This window comes from Vanessa atalanta, chromosome 23, assembly GCF_905147765.1.
Source record: "Vanessa atalanta chromosome 23, ilVanAtal1.2, whole genome shotgun sequence".
In the NCBI taxonomy this organism is placed as follows: domain Eukaryota; kingdom Metazoa; phylum Arthropoda; class Insecta; order Lepidoptera; family Nymphalidae; genus Vanessa; species Vanessa atalanta.
This window is the reverse complement of record NC_061893.1, coordinates 5255868-5274140: the sequence shown is the minus strand read 5'-3', so window position 1 is coordinate 5274140 and position 18273 is coordinate 5255868. Positions and strand designations below refer to the sequence as shown.

Genomic DNA, 18273 nt, shown 5'->3' with positions numbered 1-18273 from the left:
TTATTATTTAAATATTTTTTTAACCCGAAGTCAAAACATCAATAAAAAAAAATCGTTAAAACCCCGTTCACACGCATCGATTCCAAGACTTAAAATGATTTAATTGAATTGAAGCAATAAATATTGATTCAATAAAAGTTTTCAAACTTACTAATTTTGTTGAATCAATTTAAAAAAAATAATTCTTGAACATTGTCGTTAAATTTAATTCGAACCGTGTGAACCTGTTCTACCGGCAATTTTGTGAATCAAAATTTGAATTAGGTAAGAGTTTATTAGTAAATTTGTGTCGATTTCTTCGATACATCCAAAAGGCACCGTTCCTGTTGTGCGCAATCACTCGAAGGTTTATGGAGGACTGAAAATATACATTATATCCTTTTAATATCAACTCGGAAAAGAGATAGCAATAGCTGTAGTCCTGTTAAATTATAGATATAGTAAATTTGTTATTTTTGATTCATATAAAACATTAAAATTTACTTTGTTTTAATTCGTGCCTAGCGAAGCGGGCGTGTAGTTTGCAAACGTATTAAAATATATGAGAAAGGTAAATAAAAGAAATAATATAGCAAGTTATATATAATTTTCAAATATACTTTACAATGGAAAATTTAATAAATATTTATATGATTTAAAAAAAAATTACAACATTTTATTTTATTGGAACATTGTTAAAAAACGTAATTTAATTTAATACAAAAAGTAGCTTGATGTTGAATGCATAATAATATTCAAACTCATAATGGTTATACAACCTGCGACAGTTTACTTATTATATCTTACTTATTAAAACAAATACATTCTGAATCACAATTAAGTCACTAATGTATATTTCTAAATTAAACAAAATGATACATTTCATGAATAAAAAATAAGATAAAGTAACCATCCGTAAATATCCTTCTGTTGGCTAAAGCCTCAGCATTAAAAATTAAGATCTGAACCTATTATACTGCCCCATTTCAGATTGGTGTTTATGCAGGTTCACTCAGATAATTATAAAAGAAAATATATGTAATGAAAACTCAGCAGGGCTTCCGTTAAATCAACCTCATCTCATATTCATATTTTTTGTTAGGAAACATGTTTAAAGTTTATTGCCTTCAAAAATCTTAAGCACTTTATATATTTCATATATATTTACATTTGTATTAAGTATACCATTTACATGACAAAATATACAGAATAATTTATTTTTACATACCTTACACTAAAAAAAATTTTTAGAGATTTATGTCTTAATAGAAAAGTAAAAAGACGGGGAATAGTGAGTGTGCGAGGCTTATTTAAACCTAACTAAGTACTCAAATAAGACTTTATTTTTCAAACATAGTTTAAAAGGAAACTGGAATATTTACTTTGATTTTAAACATTTTGTCACCCAGGGAACTATTTGCGACATACAGTCGATTCTGCCAAAAATATCACAATTGAAATAATTACAATCGATTAACTACAAATTAATAGATCAATGTATGTTCAAGTTAAGTAATTGAATGATATATTTTTAACATAATATAAAGTTTCACAACGAAACTGTTTTAATATCATTCTTTCATAATACTGATACAGCGTCGTCTGTTGAAAGACTGATTCGTCATTCTCCCCCCGTAAGCTCGTTCCGAAATGACGTAGCGCGTAGTACGTAGCACGCGTAGCGCTCACTCGCTGTAGGTGATGTAGGCGCTGAGGTAGTTCCCGGCGGGCGGCGCGGGCGGCGCGGGGGGCGCGGGCGGCTCGGGCTCGCGGCGCCGCTTGCGGTTCTTCTTGTCCCACGGCGCGTACGGGATCTTCAGGTGCACCGTCTGGATGTGCAGCTTCACGGCGCTGCTCTGCGTGAAGCGCCGGTTGCAGTGCTGGCACTGGTAGCGCTTCTCGCCCGTGTGCACCTGCGTCAAAAGAACGCTGCATATAATGCTGTTCTCTTCGAGAGGAGAGTAAGTGCCAGCCTAGATTATGGCTGGTATTTTTTACTTCAAAATCTATTTAAGAGAAAGAAAAGAGGTCACATCCTCCTAAATGGTGAATTAATCGATTAGACGAATAAAATTGTACTTTTCAATACAAAAACTATTAAAAAATAAATATGTAAAATGTACTACTGTAAGGTTTGTTTCTGCTTTGCTTGTTACCATTTTAATGACGATTTGAATGAACTCATACAATACTGTCACTATATATACGATAATGACTGACTGTACAACTTTAGATTACACTCGTAAATTTAATACAACATTTTAATAGAGTAAAAATTTTCAACAACTCACAACTAGATGCCTATCTCTGTTGCTCGGCATGCTGAAGCGTCGCTCGCAATGCGGACACGCGTAAGGCTTCTCCAATGTGTGCGTACGCATATGTACCGTCAGATTTGCGTATTGCTGGGGAAAAACAACCAAAATGACATAAATATAATATTTTTTTTTAAGAAATAGCAGCTACGGACACTGATTGTGTTGGGCATGACTTAAGTTTAAGAAAACTTGAGCAATTTGATATAAATGATAGCAATCATTTGTATGCGATAAATAGAATAGCAAGATAGCGTTCCTATCAAACTTGTATAGTGAAAACGCTGTGCACAGCTCAGAATAATCCCGTTTTTTATATTGACTATAATTTTACATACCGTATTTTGCACTACCTACCAATTATATCACCATTCAATACAAAGTTATATAATGATGCGGAGGTTACTGATTAAATGTATTTATAATTAAAAGAATATTGAAGTCGTTAGATAAGTACTTGTTGCACTACGGACGGAGTGCATACGTACGTACCCGGGTGGTGTGTCCGCAGATGTCGCACATGTAGCGCTTGAGGTAGTGCGCGCCGGGGTGCTCCGCGTCGTAGTGCCGCCGCGCTTGCGAGTCGTTCAAGAGGTACTTGTTACACTGTGGGCGGGGTACATTATAAGCTACGTGTTACGGGCTACGTGTATGCCTCCAATTTAGTTCCTAAGGATGATAGATGAGAATCTTTTTTAATTTTTTTTTTTTATAATCTAATCAATCATTAAATTTTTAAGAAAATGATCTAGGTAGAATTCGTTATAGTACTTTTTCCAAGTAACTGCGTCGTTTTATTTTTCAACCAAAAAAATCAATAAGTTACAACATATGACCGACGTAAACGTCCCAGGCAATGATATCAATTATAGTAACACTCGAACGCGTAAAGCCGTACTCTCAGAAACTTCAACAGAAATGTTAGTATCGCTGCGAGCCAAAGCCAACGTAATAAGACGCTCATGTGAGATCGCGCGGCGGGTCCGCGTCGGGGTAGCGGTGGAGGAGTGCTCACAATCTCGCAGGTGGAGGAGGTGGGCACGCCGGTGTTGACGACGCCGCTGTGCGCCGCGCGCGGCCGCCCGCGCCGCCCCCCCACCGGCTTGATGGAGCTGCGGACACACACACGCTACAATCGGCGCCGACGCGGGGCTGGCGAGCTTATATTACTGCAGCAGTATGTAATCGAGGATTACAATATGACATTTTTGGGTTAAAAAGAGCGGAACTGACAAAACACGATTTTTCTGGAGTAGCAATGAACGAAAAATAAGTTTTTAGTCTATGACCTTACTGTTATAATGGCTGATTGGAAGAAATTTATTAAAAATTCAATCTTTTGATTGAAGAATAATTCAAAAATATACGGGCCACTCGTAGAAATAGGCCGTATAGGTTGTGAAGATCATAAAAAATCCACTAATATCACTATTGTAGAATAATAGCCATCATTAGTCGTGCTGACCAACATGGGCTAATATACGACTTTTTCACCACAGACCGTAATGTGAATGCGACTGATCGAAAGACCGTGAAAAACTGAGTATGACACCATCAAAAAGTTATTTTTGGCAAAATGTCCTTTACGCCCTTTGTAATCCAAAGTATTGATATACAGATACAAGTGTACTAACAGATTGGTATCGGCGTGCTTATTGGAGGAGCCGAAGTGCGTCGCGAAGGCGGTCTCGTCTCGGAACTGAATCCCACACTCCGCACAGTACAGAGGGTGGGATGTGTCCGCTTCACCTGTGGTCTCCTCTACTTCCTAAAAGAGATATGCACATTTGCAAATTTCGTTATCACCAAAATAAAAAAAATCTTATAACCAACATTAATACTTAAATAAAAAAAATAAAGTAAGCGACGGGAAAAATAAGAATCGAATTTCACATTCATTTCAAAATTTTAATAAAATTAAAATGTATATCACATATTAACAACCTTCTACTATAGACACAATAAAGAAAAAAGATCTCTGTATTAAAAAAATTATATGTCATAAAAAAATACTTTATTAAACTGCAAGATCTTATTGGGTTTATATTATTTTCAGGAAAACTCCTATCACACATACTTTAAAAGTATGAATAAAAATGACAAGCTAATAACTAACCTCTTTACTGTGCGCTAGTTTCTTGTGACAGTAAAGGCCGGTAACGCTCACAAAGCTGCGGCCACACAAATTGCAGATGTTCATGGATGGGTGCTTTATACGTATGTGAGTCAGTCTTGTCGATGCTTTACTAAAATGTAAATATATTTCTTATGATAATAAAATTAAATATATGATTTAGCAAGGCAGGCGATTTGAATAATTATATCAAGTAGAGATTACTAAAAATAATAATTTCAAAACGTATTTTTTTACTCACGAAAATTCTTTTTTACAATGAGGACACGAGTATGTTACGTTTTTGTGCCATCGATAGTGCATTTTAGCTTGACCTCTGTAATAAAAAATAGAATTATTCTTTAAGAATTGACTATCACTCTACCAACATAGGTAGGGTTGTGATGGTAGGGTATTATGTGTTTACTTGTTTTAACACTCTACACCAACCTTGTGTAAATAATATGAGATCAAATTAATAATGAACAATTATTTTTGGAGTTATGATTAATGTGGAGAACAATGCACAAGCCTGCTACTTGTAGTGTATGATTATCATATGTTACACTAGCATTAAACCATATACATATATAAAATATTTGTCATAGTCTTATGCCTCACATTTGTTTTTAAAAAAATTTAGTAATAGATTTGTCTATAAAATTAAATTATTACCTGCTAAAGCACACATAGCTGCACATTTGACAAGAATACTTAAACAAATGGCTCATGTTCATATGTTTGTACATCTTCCTCGTGTCCGGACAGTATATTTTGCATGCATCACATTGGAGTTTGCCGGAACATATCTAAATTTCAAGGAAACAAAAATGTTGTAACACATTTCGTTTATATAACATGCCAACCCTTATGGTGGTGATAAGGTGGCCTTAAGAAGGTGATTAGCACAAGTTTTAGTAGAAGATTAGGCTCAAGCTCGTGCAACCACAGATCTTTCATATACTTAATTTATTATTATATTTCATCTCCTACTCTGAAGCTCTATGCTGAAAGCAAACCTAATGGAGAGGATCCTAACCTTCTCAACGATGAGATTGTTACTTACATATCATGATAGATTGACTGCAAATATATAATAACATTTTGAGTTAGTACAAAGAGAACAAAATTGGCCTTAACTAGCATAACTATATACATAGTTCATGATCTGAAATATTATGTTTTTTAACCAACTTCAAAAACAAAGGGGGTTCTCAATTGCATTCTTTTTTATGTTTGCTACCTGAACTGCTAAATTTATAAACATATTTAAAAATCTTTTGTTTGGGTGGATATGCTTCCCATTAAAATTTGAAAAAATACCAACACAAAGAGTAAAAAAAAGGATTACATTTTTTATGGGCGCGAATTTTATTTATAATTTATTTTCTCAGAGATTTATTTGAAATTGGTAGCTTTTTTATTAAAATTTTATGTAACTCTGACACACTTACAGGATCATGTTTCTTCATATGCTTTTCAAATGTCGCAACTTCTCTAAAGCCTTTAAAACAAAATTCGCACTTGAATGGTGAATCAATATAGTTTTTCGTCTTCTGTCGGTCCCTCACTAAAGCATATTGTTCTTCTTGACTTATTGGAGAGTAAATGGGAAAATCTTGCGGTAGTTTTTTTGTATTTCTTATAGGACGTATAAACAATTTGTTCTTTTTACTATCTTTGGGAACACCTGACGGTTGGGTCTCACACCAGCTGGCGTCTTTCTTTGAACCTTTTTGTAAGTGACTCCAAATAAAATGTTGCTTGGCTGATGTCCTGTAATGTTATATAAATGACTTATGTCAGAATATATATTATGTAAGAATAAAACACATTTACAAATACGAAGTATATAAATGTTACCTGTCAAAACTAACTTCAGGGCACTTTTTACATAAATATTTATACATATGTTTTTCAGTCATATGAGTTTTTAGAAGAAATTCAGTTCTGTAATAATAACTGCACAGCGCACAGAAGAATGTTCCACTTGTGTGCTGAAAAATAATTATTCTACAATATTATTTAACAATTAACATACCAACATTTACTTCTTTTAGCTTTTTTTTTAATGGGATAAAACATTCTATTTGAGTTTGATATTGACTCTATGACATACTGTAATTGGTATTTGGTCAAGTGTTTTGAGTCTAGTGATATTTGATATGATGACAATGTTCATTTGACATATTATATAAACTAATTTTATTTTATTTCCATTCAAGCCCTTTTATAAAGTAGCCTTACTACTTATGGTACTATACTATTATACTTTGATTATTTCAGTCAATGACAATTTTTATGACTCACATGAGTCAACACATGTATCAACACATGAGTCTTACACTTCATGCACTTTTCTGAAACAAACTATTATTAAATCTAGGGTTTTAACTGTGCCAATTATTATTATTGATTTGGTAACATTTGTAGCAAATATTACCTAGGAAAACCTAAAAGCTAAATTTTTATATGCCCAAATTGTTCTATGCTGGTGCATATTTACTAATACAAATGTACTTACAAATTGAAACACCTCAAGTATAACACCTCGCCTTATTGCCCTCCACTGATTAATTTGTTGAAGGAGGATTGGAATTGCAATAAGACATGGTCATGATTTGTACAGTAACTATTTTTTATTTATATATAGGCTTTAATATAAATAAAAATTGTACAAGTTTTATACTTGACATTTTATGTATTTACCTTCACAATTAGCCTCAACTCTAAGTTATTACTAAAAACAACAAAAAGTAGACAGAAACTAATTAATTATTACCAATTAGACTAAATTGTTATTGCTCTTTACCTAAAAATAAAGTGAGAGGCTTTGTGTTAAAACATACATAATTATGAAATTTAATATGATAATATATGCAAAAACATCGACTAACTTTAGATTAATATTTTTTTGGAAATTTAATGGAAAACAATAACATTATTGCACACATAAAGAATATTTATTTTAATATTAGTTACCTTATCATGCATTCTCATGTGTGCTGTCAGACGATTTTCATTATAATATGCTTTCTTACACACTTTACACTGATACTTGCCGTGTGCGAACATTTTGTACACATCAACAACAGCCTTAGCCTCCTTCTTTGATATGGGTACCATTGTTGCATACTCCTCCTCTAAATTCATACCATCTACATCAGTTTGTTCAACTACTTTAGGTTGTTCATCATTATTTTCATAAACATTATCTTCCCCATCACATTCATCAAAATTGTTATCAAAGAAACTTTCCTCATTTTTTTCAGACTCTAATTCTATATTGTCAGGTGCAAAAGGCTCCTCATAGTGTGGTATTGCATTGTCTTCTTGTTTAACACATACATCTACCAATTCTGTTAGGAGTTTTTGATTGTTTACAGGCACTTCAAAACTAAAATCATCCGATGTTGTTGTATATTGTATTACAGGTATATTATCTTGATGTTTTATACCGATTCTATTCTGATTGACCCATTTGAATTTTAGTCTTTCATAACCTGTCCTGAGATGGTCTGGAGCTAGATATGACAGTGATGGTTTAATATTTAAGACATTACTATCTAATTCTGCAATTATTGACTTGGTGATCTGAAATAAAGTTTATATATTTTAAAGACGTTGATGTTTCAATAAACTTTAAAACAAACCAATATAACACAAGTAAAAGAAAAAAATTAATAACTTTGTATATAATTTAAAACCAAAAATATGAGTTTTTTATTAAAGTTGAATAGCTTACCTCTTTATTTCTATACAAAATTTCTTGCAATGCATAATACGTGCGTTGGCATTTATCACGAAACTTCTTGAAATTTCTAACATAGGCAACACACTGATAACATAAATATTCGGGTAAGCCATTATGACTATGGGTCTGTAAATGAATATAAACCATAATTTAAAATAATAATTTATAATATAAACATTCATATTTTATTGTTATGATAACAAATTGTGTTCAAACTAAAAAGAGTAAAAACATATTATAAATAACATTCAATAACATTAATGTAAAATGTTTTTAATTTATTATTAATAATTTAATTTCATTCAGAAATGTTTAGACAGCTTACCTTTAAACCTGATGCTAAATTATATTCGTTTCTTAATTGATCTATGTTCATACTGAAGATTTTAACATCACTTTTCAAGCACACTGTGCAAGCTTTTAAATCAAACATATCGACAACTTTTATCTCAACATTTACACATTATAATACTAAATAAAATATTAAAGGATATAACCACAAACCAAACACAAATCAACGCAAGTTGAAGTTTGCTATTTAAACAATGAACACAGATAATGAATATTATAGATAGTAAATAAATAATATAGTTACAGCCAAAAACAATTTTAAGACATAATTTAAGATTTATTATTATCTTCTATATATACATATAATAAAATTGGAGTGTCTGTTTGTAATATTAAAATAACCGCTTTTTACTATATATATATATATATATATATATATATATATATATATGTATTTATATACACGGTACACATACCAAAATAACATATTTTGCAATTTGTGTCTGTCTGTTTGTTCCGGCTAATCTCTAGAAAGGCTGGACTTTCACTGGTAGATAGCTGAAGTAATCAGGAGTAACTTAATTTAAACGCGCACGAAGTGGCGTGCATAGTTAGTTATTAAATATAACAAAAAAAACTGGGCAAAGTAATATTCAAGTTCATTATATACATTTATTCATGTTTTAATTGAAAGTTCTTAGGCGACGATATCAATAATTGGTAGGTGGATCAGAATTGGAAGTATTTTAAGGACTCATCACGTACCCATTTCTTTACATGAGACAGAAGAAAAATAAGATGTAAAGAGAAAGAGTTATATTTAAAATACTTCCATGAGAAAAATCAAAAACATTAATTTCTTAAAAGTGCCCAAAATTTTGGAAATAGTAACTGATAATTATTATTATGATGAATAAATATTTATGCATTTTTTTTTGTGAGATCTTTATCCTTCCTAAGGGCCCCCAAACAATTTTTTATACGGGATATGTTACGCTTCTGACTCGTCTACTAATCGGTGTGTTTTATTATGTACATACATAATTTATATATATACTTGTTTTCACCCGCAACTGCGCTCAAGAATTAGGAGTCAGTCGTTAGACCTAAAAAATGCTTATATCCTTCCGCGGAGTTAAAGCTTGTTTCATACCAAATTTCAACAAACTCAATTCAGTAATTTGACCACGAAAGAGTAAACAAACAAAAAAAGGTTACTGTCGCTTTTATAATATTAGTATAGATATACTTCATTGTTTCGTATAATCTTAGAAATCACTAAAACCCTTTACAGACAATGACAGCCAATTTACATGTGCCAATTAAGAATAAAGGATGTAGTTGTAAAGTAAAACAATTTTAATCTTTCGTTTAAAAAAACGTTTATTAAATGATTACAAGTTACTTGTTACATAACTTCACACTAATGTTGAATAAAATTATCTTATTCTGCTACAAAATTATAACTAGCTAGGTGCCAAGATCTATTTAATCTCACGTTATAGTAATAGAATATTTTGTTATTTAGTTAATATTATTTATAGCTATCTATAACAAAGATATATTTATATTACAGAATGCATAAAAAATTAAATACTTTCCGATTTAAGTTGTAATATGTTATTAAAAAATTACATTTCAAATTGTAGAAAAGGTAACATTTTGTTATTATTTGCATTTGATTTTATTATTACCAGCACTAAAAATGTTTGCAAGGTTTCATTTTAAGTTAGATGGAATTGATTTAAAATCCATTAACAACATTATATCTACAAACAGATGAAGATCTATCTGTAAAAACTACTGAATAGGTTAAATGTGATAAAATTGAAAGTAGTCAAGGTATAAATAAGTACATCAGCAAATTCAAGACATAAATATATCCATCATTGAAAATCAATATCCAGAATATTAGTCACATAATACATTTTATATAAATTGAAAATGTTGCAAGACTTTTTAAGATACATGATTTTATTTTCATTTTATTTTTACATATTCAATCAAAGTTAACTAAATAATAATACAAAAATGCATTACTGTTATGTTTTACAAATAATACCAACTTTTTCAAAATATTACATATATACCTAAAAAAACACCGATCAATAATTTATTAATTAACATAAACGAGTTTTTTATAACTAACAATAAAGTGTTTTATGAGATTTCTTTAAGAATAATACTAATTATTAAAGCAAGACAAGACAAAAATATTTGCAATGGGTGTACATGTATTGTATAATATAAACCATAGTGTTGCATTGAAAAACAAATCCTAAACACATGTTTCTTATTAAAGTCGAAAAATATTACTATCTCTTTCTTATTTTATTTCGTTTTGATATGAGAAAAAAAAAACAATTAAAATGTTACTGAATTTTTAACACAAATAAATTAATAATTAACCAAAGTTATTTTATGACATTTTTATTTAAACTCAAATTGTTTTAATTAGGCTTTACAGACAATTATTCCTTAAAAACCTCAAAGGAATGGGGAATTAAATAATACTAGTTGTATAAACATATCAACCGAACAAAAGTAATAATTCTTCACAATTTAATAATATCTTTACCACAGAAATATGTATCAAAAATGTAGATAGCCGCGTGTCATGTTAGTTAAAAATACTAGTGATAAGGGATAGCAAGATATAACAGATTCTCAAAAATGTACAATAGAATAAAATTAGATCCAATAAAATCTGAACACGTGTTCTACGTTATAGAAACAGATTAATATATAAATAAATGATTAAAAATAATTTCATTAGTATATTTCACTATTTAATAATTATTATTTTATAAACGCCATTGTTACGTTTAACATGATTTTTTTACTAAATAATACTAGTCTTAAGTTACATGTAGTTAAACTTAATTACTGAATCTTATTTGTCTAATAAAATGCAACTTTCAATTAATTATTTATAATAGATTGTTTGTTGTCCATTTCTTTATACATAGTGTTATGTAAACGAAAAAAATATTTATATTATATTCATCATGTTTTTGTTTTAAGTGTTATTAAAATCTTATCTTTGAGTCGTTTTAATATTTAGGGTCTGACTTCTCCTTCCTATCTAAGCCTTTTTTTTCTGGCTTTTTATCTAAACCTTGTGAATGACAGAACCATTTTGATATATATAAATGTACATATTATCGTTCTCTCAATTGGTTTTCACTGTCATTTTGCGACCTGCGAACTGCGAAATGGTTAACAAATAAAAATATTACTAAATTTTTGTTTCTCTTTTCAAACGTCATGTGGATTAACCCACTATCTGTATCCATAGTTCTAATTCTTCACGTCGATTGAGACGGACTACACTTAGATCTAAGTCCCGCAAACTTTGTTAGTGGTGTCGATGTAGGCGCTGAGGTAGTTCCCGTGCGCGGAGTCCAGCGGCAGCTTGTAGCTGGGCGCAGGAGAAGGCGGCGCGGAGTCGAGGTCGCGACGCCGCTTGCGGTTCTTCTTATTCCAGGGCGGGTACGGGATCTTCAGGTGCACGGTCTGCACGTGCAGCTTCACCGTGTTCTTCTGAGAGAAGCGACGGTTGCAATGCGGGCACTGATATTTCTTTTCGCCGGTGTGGACCTGGTATTACGGAACACAATTAAAGTTAATAGTTACACTACAAAGTTAACTAAGATTTTACTACCGGTAAAGCATATAAGTAAATATACTTTTTAAAATGTGTGAAGTATATTTTTTGGTATTGATTTTCTATTAACGGCGTGCATTTATTTCGAAATACATACATAATAAAATAAATAATATGTGAATAAATAGAAGAGTTTTAAACATTTACACTAGAAAATCAATATTTAATTTAATTGTACTGTGAACATCTATAATATATAATATTTTCTTTGTTATTTTTTTCCCAAGAGAAATGATGAAGTGACTGTAACTTCTTCAATTTCTTTCATAGTCTTATTACAATATCAGTTTGAAGATAAAACTCACAACAAGATGTCGATCGCGGTTATTCTGCATACTGAAGCGTCGGTCGCAGTGCGGGCACGAGTATGGCTTCTCTTGAGTGTGCGTGCGCATGTGGACTACGAGGTTGGCGTATTGCTGCAATCAAAGTATTTACTCTGTATTCGTATTTCTTAATTAAAATTATAGGTTATGGTTAGGTCTTTGTCAGAAACTTTAATAATATATATATGACAATGTATGTCTTATAATATCTTTACTATCCTTAGTGATTAGCCTAATACATAATGACAAGATCGTCCATACTTTGTACTGCACAAAGTGTTAACTACTCGTGATAGTTATGAAATATAGTATCATTTTTATTGTATTTTATAGTATTCCTTTTTCAGGATTAATGATTAATTCAGTATTTTATAAATTATTTCCAACAAAATACATTTATTATTAACTATTGAAACTTTTTCATTCAATTCAAACCATATAGGTACATATTCATAAAGTTGAAATATATTGAATAATTATAAGATAAAACACATTAAAGTAAAAATTGTATATGCAGAGTTGATGATGATGAGAGCGCTCACCCTGGTCTTGTGTCCGCAGATGTCACACATGTATCGTTTGAGGTAGGGCGCTCCGGGGTGTTCTGCGTCGTAGTGTCGCACCGCCTGAGTGTCATTCAGCAGGTACTTGTTGCACTGTAAATTTTAAACAGTTATGTAAAAGAAAAATATACAATGTATGTTTCAGCAATTAAAAAACAGATACGTCATATCAAATAATACTTGTTATTGAATAAAAATATCTACAAATTGATAATTAATTAATTGTACAATTTTATTCTATATTTTGTTTATATTTGTCATAGTAAATGATTAAAAATTAAATTATGCTTAAGACCATAGGTTGAGTTTTCTGTTATAAGAACCGTTACAATAATAAATAATACGAGTAAATAAAGGAGTCTCCTTTGTGTGTGTCCAAATTGGAATCAATCATGTCACATTAATATAATAAAAATAATGACAAAAATGCATGTGTCAAATATTTACTTTTTTTTATAAAATAGATATGCGGACGTGCAAATTGGCCATCTGATTATAAATGGTCACCACCATGGTCAGCCCATGAAATTGGCACTATAAGAAATATTAACCATTTCTTACACAGACAACACTGCCAACCTTGGGAATAAGGATAGTATGGCCTCTTGCTGTTTGGCGGCAAGATAGGTGGTGAGTGGGTGGTACCGACCAAGACGAGCTTGCACAAAACATTACCATCAAATAATTCTGCTTTCTGTATAGCCATTAGCACGTATTAGAGCAGCGTGATAGAATAAGCTCGAGCTTACCAAAGTCCAGCATTAGGATTTACAGGCTGCAACCATACCTAGTTATTGTAACTATAAATAGTTATTTAGGTGCGTGGGATCGATTAGCGTGACAGAGATCAGTGGATCGTGTGATCGTCGTTGTGTGTCTAACGGCGAGCGAGTACTCACGATGTCGCAGTGCGAGGAGGTGGCGCGGCCCATGTTGACGACGCCCTTGTCGGTGAGCCGCGCGCCCTCCCCCTCCCCGTCCAGGCCCAGCTTCGTGATCGCTCTGTGGGGGAAGACCGCCAACCAAATTAGATATACTTATTTATTACGACGTTAAATGTCTTCGCTATTTGCGTCAACTACCGTATCTGTACAATTTTTTATGTGTAACTACATTAAATTTTAAAGTAAGTTAGTTATAGCATTAAAGTTATATCTGAACACATAAAAATACTAGAATAAAAAATAAATAACAACATTATTATTGCCATTAATTAATAATATGATTACCAACTGCCAGTGTTGGCAATAAGTTTTTGTTATATTGACGAATAAATGGAATGTGTCAGTTTTTCGTTATAAATTGGTAATTGTGAATAAGTTTTTATTATTCTGACTTTAACACAAACGAAGCAAATATAATAAAATAGGCGTCTTAACGCTACATGTTGTCATGTACGGACAATCAATGCAAGTATATACATAAACATGAAACTCCAAATACAGTGTCAATATAATATTAGGGTATGTGTAAAATACTGTCTATGGTATGTAACGCATATGGTCATGAACCGCTAAATCAACTGACCGGTTGGTGTCAGCGTGCTTGTTGGAGGAGCCAAGATGAGTCGCGAAGGCATCGTCATCTCGGAACTGAACTCCACACTCGGCGCAGTACAGCGGATTCGATGTGTCCACTTTGCCTTCGTTTTCTTCCATTTCCTAAAAAAAAAACACAAAAAATACTTCAACAACAAACTATTAATTAGAGATAAAAAAAATTATATCTCTAAATACAGAACGAATAAATGTTAATATACAATAGACACAATATATATTATACTTGTTTCTTAAATGTAAACTTCAGCACTACTGACCTCCTTGCTATGAGTCTTTAGTTTGTGTATGTGTAGTCCGGTGACGCTCACAAAGCTGTGACCACATAAATTGCAAATGTTCGTTGATGGATGCATCTTACGGATATGCCCAAGCTTTGTAGACTCTTTACTGAAATTATTATTTTAATTTTTAATAACCCGCATGCATAGAAATGGTTTTTCTTACGACATTTAATGTGGTATTTAATTATACAAGATATTGAATATAGTTGTTAATATATAAACTTTCATGCAAGTTCTGACAGGAAATGCTTATTCCAATGGCAGGAGTACAAATATATAAACAACTTTGACCTTGAATTGAGATTATGTCATTGGTCGAGATAAAAAAATAATAATCACCATGGATTTTGAATGTCGGAGAATTTGTTATCAGAATTTTGGAAATACAATATTATAGTTGACATAAGTATTTAATTAGAATACAGTTGCATTATAAATATAATATATACATATATATAGAATTTATACGAAAACAAGCATAATTTTTTTTATGCATGTGTTGTAATAATAATATGTTGGTACTCTACTTATTTATTAAACTTTAATTAGAATGAAAATAATATTATATTATACGAAATCGATACTTACGAAAATTCTTTTTTACAATGAGGACATGGGTATGTGACTTTTTTATGCCATCTGTAATGAACTTTAGCTTGACCCCTGAAAAAAGAGACCTTGATAAATAAATATACATACTAATTTCCACAAATTAAAAAAAAACATGTTCAGTTTACAAAACTGACAAAATACATTATGTATACAAAAATATTACTGTCAACTCCTTGAAAATAAGTTTTGGTAAAGTGATTAGGGGTGAATTCAATAAAAACTGATATTAACAATTTCAAACAGGGATGCAATGCCAACATTGGCCATGCTGGTGTGACAGTGTGACGACATACTTTATTAACAGTAATCATCATGGTGAAATAAAAATGTATTTATATGCTACCTGTTAAAACAAGTGTAGCCACACATCTGACATGAGTATTTGAAGATATGACATCTAGTCATGTGTTTGTACATCTTCCCAGTACTCGGATAGCATATTTTGCAGGCATCACACTGTAACTTGCCAGAGAGAGCCTGGAAATATATATTTATATAACAACATTTAACATTAAAAGTTATATACATATTATTATTATGGGTGTTTCCTTATAAATAGGTCTTTATTTTATAATTTAATGCAATATAATGTTTGAAGTAAATAATTCAAAAATATTAGGTACTGATAACAAAATAAAATAATAAACTCAATTCCCATTACAATTTAAAAAAAAACCATTACAAATATCAATCTATGTGATAAAGACTACTAATAAATAAATAAAAACTTACAGGATCATGTTTTTTTAAATGTGTTTCAAATGTTGTTGCAACTCTAAATCCTTTAAAGCAGTATTCACACTTAAATGGTGAATCAATGTAGTTCTTTGTTTTCTGTCTGTCTCTCACCAAAGAATATTGTTCAGCCTGGCTTATGGCAGATTGGATGGGGAAATCATGTGGCACCTCCTGCTTCGTTCCCAATCGACGTATGGCAGATTTATTTTTTCTACCGCCCTTAGTGACTCTGGCTGTCCGAGACCAACTACCCTTGTTGGAAATCTCTTGGAAATGTCCCCAGTAATAATGTCTTTTTGCCGAATGTCTGTAATATGAAACTGACTATAAATTTTAAAAATAAATTGTAGAATAATAGTATTTGTTGCTGTAAAGCATTTACAGTATACAAATAAGTAATATTGCAGTCTGTAACACTATTTATAAACATATTGTATTTAAATATTTTATTACCTATCAAAGTTAACTTCTGGGCACTTCTTACATATATACTTGTACATATGTTTCTCCGTCATGTGACTTTTCAAAAGCAGTTCAGATCTATAATAATATTTGCATAAAATACAGAAGAAAGTACCATTTATACTCTGAAAATGAAGGTATTGTACACATTAATACTTTGGGATATTTTTAAAGCTTATGTCGTATGTATATGGTTTACCATTTCATGCATCCTCATGTGTGCTTTCAGTCGACATTCACTATTGTATGTCTTCCCACAAACTTTGCATGAGAACTTGCCTTGTGCGAGTAGTTTATAGACATCAACAACAGCCTTAGCCTCTTTCACAGATATGGGTAAAATAGTTGCATATTCTTCCTCCAAATTCATACTGGCATCAGCTTGCATATCTATTTTATCATTACTGTCAATTTCAATCTGTGGTTCATCACAATCATCAAAGTGGTTATCAAAGAAACTGTCATCATTTTGTTTTTCTTCCAGGTCTGTGCTTTCCGTCGTAAAAGTTTCATAGTTCTTTAGAATAGGGGGATCTTCCTGTTTGATATTTTCTTCTAAGTCAATCCACAGTTTAGGCTTTTTGTTAGGCACTTCATATATTAGAGTATCAGATGTAGTTCCATATTGAGCAATGGTTATGTTTTCTTGATGTTCTAAATCAACATAGCTCTGTTTGACTGATTTATGTTTTACATTTTCATACTTAGTTCTGGCATGGTCTGTAGCAAGATAGGATAGAGTGGGTTCAATGTTTAGCACACTTGAGTCTAATTCTTGAATTATGGACTTTGTTATCTGAAAAGGAAAGATTTTATTAATTTTTTTCTTTCTAATTCTATATTTATTATGATTAGTAATGATTTTTCGAACATAAAAAACATTTATTTTATGATACTTAATTGGAATTATACATATGATAAATCAATACTTTTAAAATAACTAAAATGACCTAGCAAATAAAGTTTCGTTCCTAACAAATAATTTTTTGTCAAAATTTCAATACAAAATATTTTTGCTTCTCACCTTTTTATCACGACTTAGGATTTCCTGTAATGCATAATATGTACGTTGGCATTTATCACGAAACTTTTTAAAATTTCTTACATATGCCCCACACTGATAACATAAATACTCAGGTAGGCCATTTTGGCTACGAGTCTGAAATAAAATCACAGTTTAAAAAATATATTTAGGCTTACAAACCGACTTATGTTATAGCTAGTAGATTTCGCTTTGTTATTTAAACTCCGCGAAAACAATCTTGTAAAAAGTTAAGAAATTCGTTGAAATTATTAAAGATATATAAAATAAGAGTTACTGAGAATAAATGAAATATATAATTTTGGGGTGCAAAGCTCTAAATACAACCTAAAACAAATCAAAAACTACATACCATTAAACCAGATACTAAATTATATTCATGTCTCAGTGGACCTGTGTTCATATTAAACAATTTTACGTCAGTTTTCAGGCACACTGTGCATGCTTTTATGGTAAACATAGTGATTTAGTTAATAAACTATTTCCTCATTTTACTTCATTAAAATTAGTCCTTAGATGTTATCTAAATTATCCCAAACACCGAATCCAAATATTGAAACAAATTTAGCAG

At 31.2% G+C, this 18273-nt stretch overlaps 2 protein-coding genes across 2 annotated transcripts; both read right to left on the bottom strand.

Annotated features, from left to right (window-relative positions):
* Positions 1–669: 669 nt before the first annotated feature.
* Positions 670–8663, bottom strand: LOC125073221 (zinc finger protein 709-like). The gene is made up of 13 exons (XM_047683965.1): positions 8487–8663; positions 8153–8287; positions 7390–8001; positions 6271–6404; positions 5862–6183; positions 5083–5216; positions 4670–4744; positions 4411–4540; positions 3929–4062; positions 3310–3406; positions 2787–2900; positions 2271–2384; positions 670–1892 (listed from the first exon to the last, which is right to left on the bottom strand). Exons 1-13 carry the CDS (start codon positions 8592–8594, stop codon positions 1665–1667), a joined length of 2337 nt encoding a protein of 778 aa, XP_047539921.1. The 5' UTR covers positions 8595–8663; the 3' UTR covers positions 670–1664.
* A 2695-nt stretch (positions 8664–11358) lies between these two features.
* On the bottom strand, positions 11359–18264 carry LOC125073077 (zinc finger protein 569-like). The gene is made up of 13 exons (XM_047683766.1): positions 18055–18264; positions 17685–17819; positions 16860–17456; positions 16652–16785; positions 16193–16505; positions 15804–15937; positions 15437–15511; positions 14825–14954; positions 14536–14669; positions 13908–14010; positions 12988–13101; positions 12425–12538; positions 11359–12052 (listed from the first exon to the last, which is right to left on the bottom strand). The coding sequence occupies exons 1-13, from the start codon at positions 18160–18162 to the stop codon at positions 11792–11794; spliced, it is 2352 nt and encodes a 783-aa protein (XP_047539722.1). The 5' UTR covers positions 18163–18264; the 3' UTR covers positions 11359–11791.
* Between the last annotated feature and the right edge of the window lie 9 nt (positions 18265–18273).